Below are 13,098 nucleotides of genomic sequence, written 5' to 3'. Positions count from 1 at the left end.
AAAATATTCAGTTTTGGACTGAATGCTTCACATAAGGAGTAACCGGTCTAACTTCTAAATTTGGTAAATTTGGATTAGAGTGTACTAGGCTTGAGAGGGGAGGACTAAATTGTCTAAATCCTAACAACTATGGGGCTAAACGATTATTTCTACTTTCTAGAATGCATCTATTTGGATGAAGATATATATGGTACAAGTGAAATGTTGTGCATGCTTATGTTTAACATGTCATTTGTTCGATCAAACTGGGAGGATATCAATATGTTGTGGGATGGAAAGAAACATTACGATTTCAATAAAGAGGTATGTGATGGTTTTTCGGTAGAATTGAAGAATCTTGGTTCTCTACGCATTAACGTAGAGGCCACATATATTTATATCAATTGATGTTACAAAGATTTCTAAGCTTAAATCAACTTGTACATAAATACATACTAGACTTAGCTAAACATAAATAAGGAAATATTTGAACTTGAAGTTACAGCTAACTATCGTGCGAGCATTGGCATGCTCATCACATATCCTTAATACGCCCCCGCAAGTTGAGCGTTCTAACAGTCAACTTGAAATGTAAATCAGCATGACGCTGGGAACCTAGACACTTGGTCATAATATCAGATAGTTGGTCCATGGTGGAGATAAAGAGAACATGAAGTTGGTGACGAGCAACGCGTTCACGAACAAAGTGATAATCAATCTCGATGTTCTTTGTACGAGCATGAAAGATCGGATTGACAGTAATATAAGTAGCTCCAGGGTTATCACACCAAAGCACTGGGGTGTTAGTATTGATTCCTAACTGTTTCAACAATGACTGGATCCATATAAGTTCTGCAGTGGCAGTCGCAAGAGCCATATATTCAGCCTCCGTGCTTGATTTAGCTACGGTTTTTTGCTTTCTAGCACTCAGAGAAATGAGAGTGATTTCGAAAAAATACAGTACCCACTAGTAGAGCGACGAAAATCAGGACATCCATCCCAGTCGCCGTCCGAATAAGCACAAAGATCAATATTTGTAGTAGTACATAGCGACAAACCTAGCTCAACAGACATCCCTTTGAGATATTGCAAGATACGTTTTACAGCCACCCAATGTGGTTCACGAGGGTCTTGCATAAACTGGCATACCTTATTGACAGCAAAAGAGATGTCGGGGCGTGTGAAAGTGAGATATTGTAGGGCTACGGTGCTACTGTACGCAGTAGGATCAGTTAATCCAGTGCCATCAAATACAGATAAGGTAACCTTCGAGGGGTGTCGAAACTGGCTTTGCCCCGTCCTTTGCTTCTTATTAGGAGATCAGTAACATACTTACGTTGTGAAATAAATAACTCGTTGGAAGTAAAGTTGGCCTCAATGTACCCAAATCTTTAATGGAAAACGATGTGTTGAGAAGATAAATTAGAGCTTGAACACCTTGCAGTAGCAAGGTTGTCTGAAAGGGTTTTGGCTCTAAGAAGGTAATCGCTCATAGATGACTCACCTTTGCGGATGGTACGGAGATCTCGCTGAAGTTTCATTATATAGGCTTGAGACTTTGTTTCTAACTTCCCTTCGATTGGTTTCCAGATTGCTTCAGATGTTTGGAGATGAGCCACCAAAGATAAGATAGGGTCGGATAAGGTGGAGAAAATCCATCTTATGATGGTGTGATCTCGGTGCTGCCATGTCTCATAGGCAGGGTTATCTACTTCTTGTTTGGCATCAGTTTTACCCTCAATAACTTTATCATCAATAGTTTTCCCATCAATAATAACGGTGAGGGTTGCAGGAGGACAAGAATAAGTGCCATCAACAAATTTCATGAGTCGGTGGATTCGCAAAAAGAGCGATGAATTGAGCACACCATATAAGGTAGTTACCGGCATTAAGTTTTGTAGAAACAAGGTGTTGGATCTTGTTTGTTTTAGTGACAATTGAAGAAGACGAAGCCATGAGACAAAGAAGGTTGTATAAATACGGAATAATTGGGACAAAGAATATTGGGTAATAGGTTTAGGGTTACTGAATAATTTAGAGGAGGGTTACTGAATAATTGAGAGGATCGGAACCTAATCTGTATACCATGTAGAATTGAAGAATCTTGGTTCTCTATGCATTAACGTAGGGGCCACATATATTTATATCAGTTGATGTTACAAAGATTTATAAACTTAAATCAACTTGTACAGAAAGACATACTAGACTTAGCTAAACATAAATAAGGAAATACTTGAACTTGAAGTTACAGCTAACTATTGTGCAAATATTGGCATGCTCGTCACGTATCCTTGACATTTTCTTTCATGGGTTCTCATTTTATGGAGTACTGGGAGTTGAATTCCCATTAAGTATTGATGGTCCATTGGTATGCCCATTAAGGATAGATAAGATTGCAAGGATAACTTTGACTTTGATGACAGAAAACAAAGTTTGTTACAGAATTACGAGAATATGGGCACTCCTGCAATCCTTTGAGAGTTTTGACCTATGTTACAGTCTGCTATTGCACATGTAAGCATCTTATTTCCAATTTCCTTATTTTTTTTCTTCCTATCTAGGGTTTATAGCCTAAAGGGAGTGCTGAAAGATTAAATATTGGGAGTGTTGTCCACGGTATGCCATGATACACACGTCTTCCAGCCCCAAATAGTAAGAATTGAAAATGTTGTCCACGATAATTAATAGTATTTCCTAAGAAACAATCCGGATTGAACGTCAATGGATTATTTCACTAAGCCGAATCCCTTCCAATGCCACAGATATCACGAAAAATGGGTCATATGGCCAAAAACCATAAAGCTTGGTAGCATTGGACTGCTAAAATATATGTCTGGGTGAAAAAGACATACACATAAAAAGACCAGAACACCCTTACATCACTTCGGTCATACTCCCTCTGTTTTTAGAAAAGTGATACTTTCACTTTTTCATTTTAACCTAAAAATAAGTCAAATTGAAAAAGTGAAAGCATCTCTTTTCCAGAAACGGAGGGAGTATTATTTTCTCCGTCACCATCTTGTTTTCTCCTCCTTCTTACGGAAAAACAAAAACCACCGGGACCAACTTTATTTTCTTCTTCTTCCCCACCATCAACGTCGACATCTTTTTCTTCTCCATCATCAACGTCGACATCAAGACCATAAAAAGTATTTTATAAACACCTCTTCAGAATCAACTCCATCACTATTTCGAGATGCCCTAATTTTTCTAAAATTCTCGATTCTATTTTGCCAATTCCCTGAAAATCAAAGAGGTTGTTTATTTCATCAAAGATGAGCAGCGATGGACCTAAAAATCGAAAGCTCCTAACCCTAATTTTTGATTTTTGATTCCCGAATTAGGAAATGAAACATTTGGTTATTAATTAGGTATCTATTTTGAAATTAGGTTTTTGAATTGGGTATTTATTTTGAAATAAAACTTTGGGTGTACCAGTTGATTGATTTTATCGATATTGTTTTTTGAATTTAAATTTGAACAAGAACAATTTTCTGGTAAATACTGCATAATTAAATTGAACTTGGTTAGGTATTTGAGATATACATTGGTGCATCTTAGGTGTTGTTGGATCTGTATAGTTTTCATGTTGCAGTAAACTCAGATTCACCTAGGTGCATCTTGGATAAACTTGGGTAAGTTTGGTTTGCATGTTGCACTGAACTCAGATGCACCTGGGTGCATCTTGGTTAAATTTGTCCATGTAGATGTGTTGCATATTGTTTATACCACACTTGCGGTCAAGTTATAATCATATAGGAGCTCAAAATCTAACAAAAATTAGTTGTTCTACAATAAGATAATGATCAGTTGTTTTAAATAGTTCTTATGCAATAATGGTACTTGGTTTTAGAAGGATGTTAATGTTAGATAATATTCAGTCCAAGAGTATGATGCCTGTTGAACTCAGATACACCCAGGTGCATCTTGGGTATTTTTGCTATGTTTAGTTTTCATGTTGCAGGTTGGGCATGTTTAGTTTTCATATTGCAGTGAACTCAATCTCAAAAACTAGAAACAAACTTTGTTTTATCAGAAATTAATTTTTTTTTACTTCTAAAAATCATTAAAAAATACACTCAAACTAGCTTCTGACTGTTCGATTTTCAGAAATCAAAAGGTAACTTATGATTTTGTATTCAAAAGCATTATTATAAAAACTTTATTTTTTGGTTTTTAACACTGTGTTTGGATACGAAAAAAGCAGAAGTCATAAACATTAGTCAATTGTCGATTTTTTTTTACTCGAGACTAGAAGGCGTTCTGAAATTTTATACTTAAACTAACTTTTTGCCTTTTGTATTCTAGAAGTCAAAAAATTAATTATGGATGTGTATCTAAACACGCAGGGCCGTCTTATGCACTGGGCAATATAGTCGGCCGCCTAGAGCCCCAAATAATTGGGCCCCAAATTTTTTATATTTATTTAGTTATAAGTAATATGTGATATTGATAAGTGTTGCAGAATCAATTTCTAATAGTTATTTATATCACAAAAAAGTTGTGATACTTATAATTGTTGCTAAAATTTTAAAACAGTACATATTATTTGATTTTTGAATCAACAAAGCATTTTAGGCATATTTTATGCTAATTTACATACATAGAATCTCAAAATCCTACCGTTAAATTTAAAATGTGACTGTTTTTTGATTCAAATTACCATTTTAAATATATAGATATATGTCCTGCTAAATTTAAAATGTAAATCTATTTTCTGATTTAGTAACCCATAAAAAAGTCCCATATTTTAAATTCGCCTAGAACACTCAAAAATGGCAAGACGGCCCTGTAAACACGCTATAAAAGTGGTTTTGAAATAGTATAGTAAACTAACTTCGGCCATTCAACTTAATTTTGCCGAAAAGCAACTTCCACTCGTCATGTTTCCAAACACCCTATGTGAGGTTCATCCAAACAGCCTCCTAGTATTCGTAGGGCAATTGTGTCATTTCATTTCTCCCTTTCCTCAATAAAATCCCTAAAGCTCGTTTCATTCGAGATAAAAACCCTAGAAGAGTCTCAAAAGCGGTGGTTTCTCTTCCTCCTCCTCCTCCTCCAAAACTAAGCTTTCATCAATGGCAGCCGCGGCGGTGAGACCTCTGGTTACAGTCCAATCCCTAGAAGGAGACATGGCTACTGATGGTGGAAGCACCGTTGCCTTTCCAGCTGTGATGACAGCTTCAATCAGAACTGATATCATCAGATATATTCACGCCCTCATCTCGAAGAACGCCAGACAGCCATACGCTGTTAGCAGAGAAGCTGGTCATCAAACATCTGCAGTATCATGGGGTACCGGTCGTGCCGTTTCTCGTATCTCTAGGGTTTCCGGCAGTGGTACTCACCGTGCCGGTCAAGGAGCTTTCGGAAACATGTGCAGAGGTGGAAGGATGTTCGCACCAACACGAATCTGGAGAAGGTGGCATCGTAAGGTTAACGTGAATGAGAAAAGGTATGCTGTTGTTTCGGCTTTGGCTGCATCTGCTGTTCCTTCGATTGTTTTAGCTCGTGGTCATACTATTGAAGGTGTTCCTGAACTTCCTTTAGTTGTTAATGATTCGATTGAAGGTGTTGAGAAAACTAATGCTGCTATTAAGGTTTTGAAACAACTTGGTGCTTATGCTGACGTTGAAAAGGTGAAGGATAGTGAGAAGATCAGGCCAGGGAAAGGTAAAATGAGGAACAGGCGTTATGTGTCGAAGAAAGGTCCTTTGATTGTTTACGGTACCGAGGGATCTAAGATTGCGAAAGCTTTCAGAAACATTCCTGGTATTGAGATTGCTAATGTTGAGAGGCTTAATTTGTTGAAACTTGCTCCTGGTGGTCATCCTGGTAGATTTGTTATCTGGACTAAGTCGGCGTTTGAGAAGTTGGATTCGATCTATGGTTCGTTTGAGAAAGCTAGTGATAAGAAGAAAGGATATGTGTTGCCTAGATCTAAAATGGTTAATGCTGATCTTGCTAGGGTTATTAATTCTGATGAGATTCAATCTGTTGTTAGACCTATTAAGAAAGATGCTAAGAGAGCACCAATGAAGAAGAATCCTTTGAAGAAGAATTTGAATACCATGTTTAGATTGAACCCGTATGCTAAGACTGCTAGGAGGATGGCTCTTCTGGCCGAAGCTCAACGTGTTAAGGCTAAGAAGGAGAAGCTCGAGAAGAAACGAACCAACATTACAAAGGTATATCTCATTTTTCAATTCTTTCTTAATTGGTTAATGCATATGTGTGTATGGTAAATTTGTTTGCTTCTTAACATGGTCTTGTGAATAATGTTGGTTGATGTGTTGGCTGATGAAGTTTGTAACATGTAATTGCTGATTTCTATATTTCATTGTGATGGTGATGGTGTTTGCGCATGTTATTACTGATTTATGCAAATATTTGTGAGTCAGTATAAGTTCATATGTTGATATGTGTATTATCAATTAGAATGCTGATATGTCTATTATCAATTAAGAATAGAGTGTGTTATTGTTCCCAAACAAAGCAATTCTTGTACTTGCTATATGTGTGGGTATATATTTTCTAGTACTTGCTATTTGTTTCGTTTGGATGTGTACATGCTTTGGATGCCCTAATTTTACTACTTGCAAGTATCTAGTACTGGTAAACTTTCTTCATTTTGGTGTGCATTGTGTAGTGATAAACACCTATTTTCGGTTATAATATTTGGAGTTTTGATCCTTTTTTATTGTGGTCCGGTGAATAATGTGGGTTGATGCGTTGGTTAATGAAGTTTGTAACATGGAATTGCTGATTTCTAGATTTGAATATGATGATGTTTGTATCATGTAATTGCTGATTTCTAGATTTCAATGTGATGATGTTTGTATCATGTAATTGCTGATTTCTAGATTTCAATGTGATGGCATTTGTGCATGTAATTACTTTCTTGTGTTCATATTTGTGTGTGAATCGTACGAGTGTAAGTTGATATCTTGATGTGTGTATTATCAAATAGTATGGAATATGATATTATGCCTAAACAAAGCAAGTCTTGTAATCTGTCACCTCCTATTTGTTTCATTTAGATACACACATGCTTCGTATGTCCTAGTTTTACTACCTGCAAGTTTCTAACTGATGAATGTTTCTACCAGTTTGATTGATACTTACTTCCTGGACTTTGAATGTGTTTGTACCAACTAATATACCATGTTCATAGAATAAAATTTGGATTCGGAGTTGCATTTTACATATGGTCTTTTCTTGAATGTTATTTTGGATTTGTTGTTTTGGACTTTTGATCCTTCTTTGAACTTGATGGGCTAATCTTATTCTTGTTTGGTCTTGAAGGAGGAGTCGGCTGCTATCAGGGCTGCAGGAAAGGCGTGGTACCAAACTATGATCTCAGACAGCGATTACACAGAGTTCGATGTCTTCCAGAAGTGGCTCGGTGTCTCCCAGTGATTTTCTCTTGCAGCTTCGTAGTTTCGTCTGTTGGTGGATTTTCTTGAATACTTGCATCACCTTTTGAACTATAAATTTAGTTACTTTGTTTGGTTAGTCAGATTTAATGGTAAGACCGATGAAAGACATGAATTTAAGTCTCAGTTTTTGGATCTTTAATACATATGGCGGCTTTGTTGTTAAATTTTGCTTGCAAGTACATTTTACTGCTTATATTCCTATTCCCAGTTCAGCGAAATATTCTAGTTTGATATTTTCATATTTTAGACTTCATTTGTGCTGCATTTGATTTTGCCTCACAGTTTGAATGTCTATTTTTCTCTCTGTTGGGCACTCCCGTTTGACATGGCAGCATACTATGATTCTTTTTTATGTTTCACAAGACACTGAGTTAAGATCTTTTTCATGTTTCACAAGACACTGAGTTAGGATCGATATTGAGTTACTTGCCTGATCTGCTTAGCTTTTCAATATTTCGTTAGTTCCATCTCACATAGAAAATCTACATTTGCTCAACTCCTTAAACTCAAGTAGTTCAGTGTTTTATTGTTTGGTTGTTTGCCAGGATTTTTCTCTTCTTCTGTATGTGAGGAAGAAGAACGTAATCAGAATTGTCAGAACGTAATCAGAAAACTTTGAATTCAATCACGGTTCATTGCGTCTTTACTAGTTGTTGTATAGCGAAATCCTGGCAGAATTTGTGAGAGCTGGGAAGACCCTTATTAGCAAGTTTTATTTTAAAATTTGTAATGCGGGATTTTTCTGAAAGTCATTTTCTTTTGCCCCAGCAAGTCTTCTTTTGCCTTTGAATGGTGCATCTTTGTGATTGTTCTAACTGAACCACTTGTTGTATTTAAATGAAAATGATAAACAAGGATCAATCTAATAGTTAGCCGAGGCAGCATTGAAGCCATCTTCTCAACCCCTGTATACCCAACTCTGGTTGCAACTAGTACTTTTCTGCTCTCTAAAACTTCTCCTGATTCCCGATGTTTTGGGCACTGCTGGGGATTAAAACCACCCCAAGTAGCCGCTGACTTCTTAATAAGCACATGCTGTCTTATACAGCATGTTGCTCTTTTCAAGTCTTTCAAAACAGCATGTTGCTCTTTTCAAGTCTTTCAAAAAGAGATGAAGCTACCGGCCAGACCACGCTGGCCAAATTTAATGGTTTTGGTAGAGATAGTTGATTTGTTCTCCATTTTAATGGAAGGGATTTTGAATTCTAAGGTTCTTTAGAGGTCGAGATGTGATTTCAGTGGGGAGTAACTTCTCTCTAGCAGCTGATACTTTTCTCAAAATTTCTTCCTCTGGTTTAGCACCCAACATGAAGATTTGATGATTTTGGAGATCTAAGCAGTTTGTCAAGAAAGACACTTGCAAGGCCATCTCAACCCATAAGAATTCTGCTTTACAAATCTGTCTTCTTACTATTCAGAGGACATTCAGCTCAAGATAAGTGCTCATATTAGGTCTTGCAATGACATCCTAGAGAATAGAAGGTTTATGCTCAACTGGTATGTGTTGCTCTTTTATTCCTAAAATTCAGAAACCTTGTTGGTGGGTTTGCCCTGAAGGAGATGATATCATGATTAATTCTGATGGTTCTTTAAAACAAAACTCTGCTAGCTTTGGAGCTATTTTCAGGACTAAACATGGTGGGGTTGGGGATTGTGCTTATGGGGGTAGCCAGCCTATTTCAGTTGCTGCTCATGAATTACAGGGGGTTGAGATGGGCCATTGAGAATAATGTGCAGAAAAGTGTACTTGGTAATGGGATGTGTGCCTTCTGTCTATTTTCTTGTTTTGGTTTTGGGCTTTAGCCCAGCTGATTGTATCAAAACAGAAAAACAAGACAAGAGAAAAACTATAGAAACAAAATATAAAGAAAGGAACTCTTGTTTGAGAGAAATGAAGGCATTATCTTTCCTGTGGTGCTTTTGGCAAAAATACAGAATGTAAAAAGCAATAGACTACAAAGAGCCTTTTTACGGCTCCCTGTTTATCTTGCTTTCTCATAACCCATTTCCTTCCTCTTTAACTTGCTTTCCGATAACCCATTTCCATATCTCCTGGACTTCTCTTTCACCGGTTAAAAGGTAAATTTTCCTATTCTACATAATGTACATGTCAGGTCAGCCATTCAGTGATCTACTTACAACTGAACAGCTCTACAACCGCCTTCTCGCTCTCCCTCTACCACTATTGCTTTTTCGGCTGCTGTTATTTAATTTTCTATTGCTGTATCCATCATCGTAATCTTCATCTTCTTCCTCGTCATAATATCCTGTTTCACGAACAGATCTCCCGCCTCTAGAACTTCTGGCAGGTGTAGTAGAACTTCTGGCAGGTGGACGTTTTCGTTTGATATTAGAAGTGTACATTGAATAATCCATGGTGTCTTCCTTCAGAGCTACCTTAAATTCCTACACAGAGACGAAACCAATACACGTGGAGTTAGAATAGTGGGATCTTTGATAGATGATAAAGGATGGTCAACAGATATGACTAGCTTTAAAAGTAAACGGGGACATGTTCTTTTACTTGGTATCTTTCCACAAATTGTTCGGAAGTTGTGGGTATGTTTTCACGTATCCCACCAAAGCACTGGGGTGTTAGTATTGATTCCTAACTGTTTCAACAATGACTGGATCCATATCAGTCGCAAGAGCCATATATTCAGCCTCCGTGCTTGATTTAGCTAAGGTTTTTTGCTTTCTAGCACTCAGAGAAATGAGAGTGATTTCGAAAAAATACAGTACCCACCAGTAGAGCGACGAAAATCAGGACATCCATCCCAGACTCCGTCCGAATAAGCACAAAGATCAATATTTGTAGTAGTACATAGCGACAAACCTAGCTCAACAGACATCCCTTTGAGATATTGCAAGATACGTTTTACAGCCACCCAATGTGGTTCACGAGGGTCTTGCATAAACTGGCATACCTTATTGACAGCAAAAGAGATGTCGGGGCGTGTGAAAGTGAGATATTGTAGGGCTACGGTGCTACTGTACGCAGTAGGATCAGTTAATCCAGTGCCATCAAATACAGATAAGGTAACCTTCGAATCGAGGGGTGTCGAAACTGGCTTTGCCCCGTCCTTTGCTTCTTATTAGGAGATCAGCAACATACTTACGTTGTGAAATAAATAACTCGTTGGAAGTAAAGTTGGCCTCAATGTACCCAAATCTTTAATGGAAAACGATGTGTTGAGAAGAGAAATTAGAGCTTGAACACCTTGCAGTAGCAAGGTTGTCTGAAAGGGTTTTGGCTCTAAGAAGGTAATCGCTCATAGATGACTCACCTTTGCGGATGGTACGGAGATCTCGCTGAAGTTTCATTATATAGGCTTGAGACTTTGTTTCTAACTTCCCTTCGATTGGTTTCCAGATTGCTTCAGATGTTTGGAGATGAGCCACCAAAGATAAGATAGGGTCGGATAAGGTGGAGAAAATCCATCTTATGATGGTGTGATCTCGGTGCTGCCATGTCTCATAGGCAGGGTTATCTACTTCTTGTTTGGCATCAGTTTTACCCTCAATAACTTTATCATCAATAGTTTTCCCATCAATAATAACGGTGAGGGTTGCAGGAGGACAAGAATAAGTGCCATCAACAAATTTCATGAGTCGGTGGATTCGCAAAAAGAGCGATGAATTGAGCACACCATATAAGGTAGTTACCGGCATTAAGTTTTGTAGAAACAAGGTGTTGGATCTTGTTTGTTTTAGTGACAATTGAAGAAGACGAAGCCATGAGACAAAGAAGGTTGTATAAATACGGAATAATTGGGACAAAGAATATTGGGTAATAGGTTTAGGGTTACTGAATAATTTAGAGGAGGGTTACTGAATAATTGAGAGGATCGGAACCTAATCTGTATACCATGTAGAATTGAAGAATCTTGGTTCTCTATGCATTAACGTAGGGGCCACATATATTTATATCAGTTGATGTTACAAAGATTTATAAACTTAAATCAACTTGTACAGAAAGACATACTAGACTTAGCTAAACATAAATAAGGAAATACTTGAACTTGAAGTTACAGCTAACTATTGTGCAAATATTGGCATGCTCGTCACGTATCCTTGACATTTTCTTTCATGGGTTCTCATTTTATGGAGTACTGGGAGTTGAATTCCCATTAAGTATTGATGGTCCATTGGTATGCCCATTAAGGATAGATAAGATTGCAAGGATAACTTTGACTTTGATGACAGAAAACAAAGTTTGTTACAGAATTACGAGAATATGGGCACTCCTGCAATCCTTTGAGAGTTTTGACCTATGTTACAGTCTGCTATTGCACATGTAAGCATCTTATTTCCAATTTCCTTATTTTTTTTCTTCCTATCTAGGGTTTATAGCCTAAAGGGAGTGCTGAAAGATTAAATATTGGGAGTGTTGTCCACGGTATGCCATGATACACACGTCTTCCAGCCCCAAATAGTAAGAATTGAAAATGTTGTCCACGATAATTAATAGTATTTCCTAAGAAACAATCCGGATTGAACGTCAATGGATTATTTCACTAAGCCGAATCCCTTCCAATGCCACAGATATCACGAAAAATGGGTCATATGGCCAAAAACCATAAAGCTTGGTAGCATTGGACTGCTAAAATATATGTCTGGGTGAAAAAGACATACACATAAAAAGACCAGAACACCCTTACATCACTTCGGTCATACTCCCTCTGTTTTTAGAAAAGTGATACTTTCACTTTTTCATTTTAACCTAAAAATAAGTCAAATTGAAAAAGTGAAAGCATCTCTTTTCCAGAAACGGAGGGAGTATTATTTTCTCCGTCACCATCTTGTTTTCTCCTCCTTCTTACGGAAAAACAAAAACCACCGGGACCAACTTTATTTTCTTCTTCTTCCCCACCATCAACGTCGACATCTTTTTCTTCTCCATCATCAACGTCGACATCAAGACCATAAAAAGTATTTTATAAACACCTCTTCAGAATCAACTCCATCACTATTTCGAGATGCCCTAATTTTTCTAAAATTCTCGATTCTATTTTGCCAATTCCCTGAAAATCAAAGAGGTTGTTTATTTCATCAAAGATGAGCAGCGATGGACCTAAAAATCGAAAGCTCCTAACCCTAATTTTTGATTTTTGATTCCCGAATTAGGAAATGAAACATTTGGTTATTAATTAGGTATCTATTTTGAAATTAGGTTTTTGAATTGGGTATTTATTTTGAAATAAAACTTTGGGTGTACCAGTTGATTGATTTTATCGATATTGTTTTTTGAATTTAAATTTGAACAAGAACAATTTTCTGGTAAATACTGCATAATTAAATTGAACTTGGTTAGGTATTTGAGATATACATTGGTGCATCTTAGGTGTTGTTGGATCTGTATAGTTTTCATGTTGCAGTAAACTCAGATTCACCTAGGTGCATCTTGGATAAACTTGGGTAAGTTTGGTTTGCATGTTGCACTGAACTCAGATGCACCTGGGTGCATCTTGGTTAAATTTGTCCATGTAGATGTGTTGCATATTGTTTATACCACACTTGCGGTCAAGTTATAATCATATAGGAGCTCAAAATCTAACAAAAATTAGTTGTTCTACAATAAGATAATGATCAGTTGTTTTAAATAGTTCTTATGCAATAATGGTACTTGGTTTTAGAAGGATGTTAATGTTAGATAATATTCAGTCCAAGAGTATGATGC

At 37.1% G+C, this 13,098-nt stretch overlaps 1 protein-coding gene across 1 annotated transcript; it reads left to right on the top strand.

The window, feature by feature from the left end:
• The first annotated feature begins 4,999 nt into the window (after positions 1-4,999).
• On the top strand, positions 5,000-7,636 carry LOC113333893 (60S ribosomal protein L4-like). Its single transcript, XM_026580260.1, has 2 exons — positions 5,000-6,167; positions 7,285-7,636. Exons 1-2 carry the CDS (start codon positions 5,058-5,060, stop codon positions 7,396-7,398), a joined length of 1,224 nt encoding a protein of 407 aa, XP_026436045.1. The 5' UTR covers positions 5,000-5,057; the 3' UTR covers positions 7,399-7,636.
• Positions 7,637-13,098: the final 5,462 nt, after the last annotated feature.

This window comes from Papaver somniferum, unplaced genomic scaffold (assembly GCF_003573695.1).
Source record: "Papaver somniferum cultivar HN1 unplaced genomic scaffold, ASM357369v1 unplaced-scaffold_135, whole genome shotgun sequence".
Taxonomy (NCBI): Eukaryota; Viridiplantae; Streptophyta; class Magnoliopsida; order Ranunculales; family Papaveraceae; genus Papaver; species Papaver somniferum.
Note: the sequence above shows the minus strand (reverse complement) of the source record. Positions and strands in the feature narration are given on the sequence as shown.

Coding starts and splice junctions, on each gene's coding strand:
- LOC113333893 (XM_026580260.1), top strand. CDS start 5,058: ATGGCAGCCGCGGCGGTGAGACCTCTGGTTACAGTCCAATCCCTAGAA. Junction 6,168..7,284: donor AACGAACCAACATTACAAAG/GTATATCTCATT, acceptor TTGGTCTTGAAG/GAGGAGTCGGCTGCTATCAG.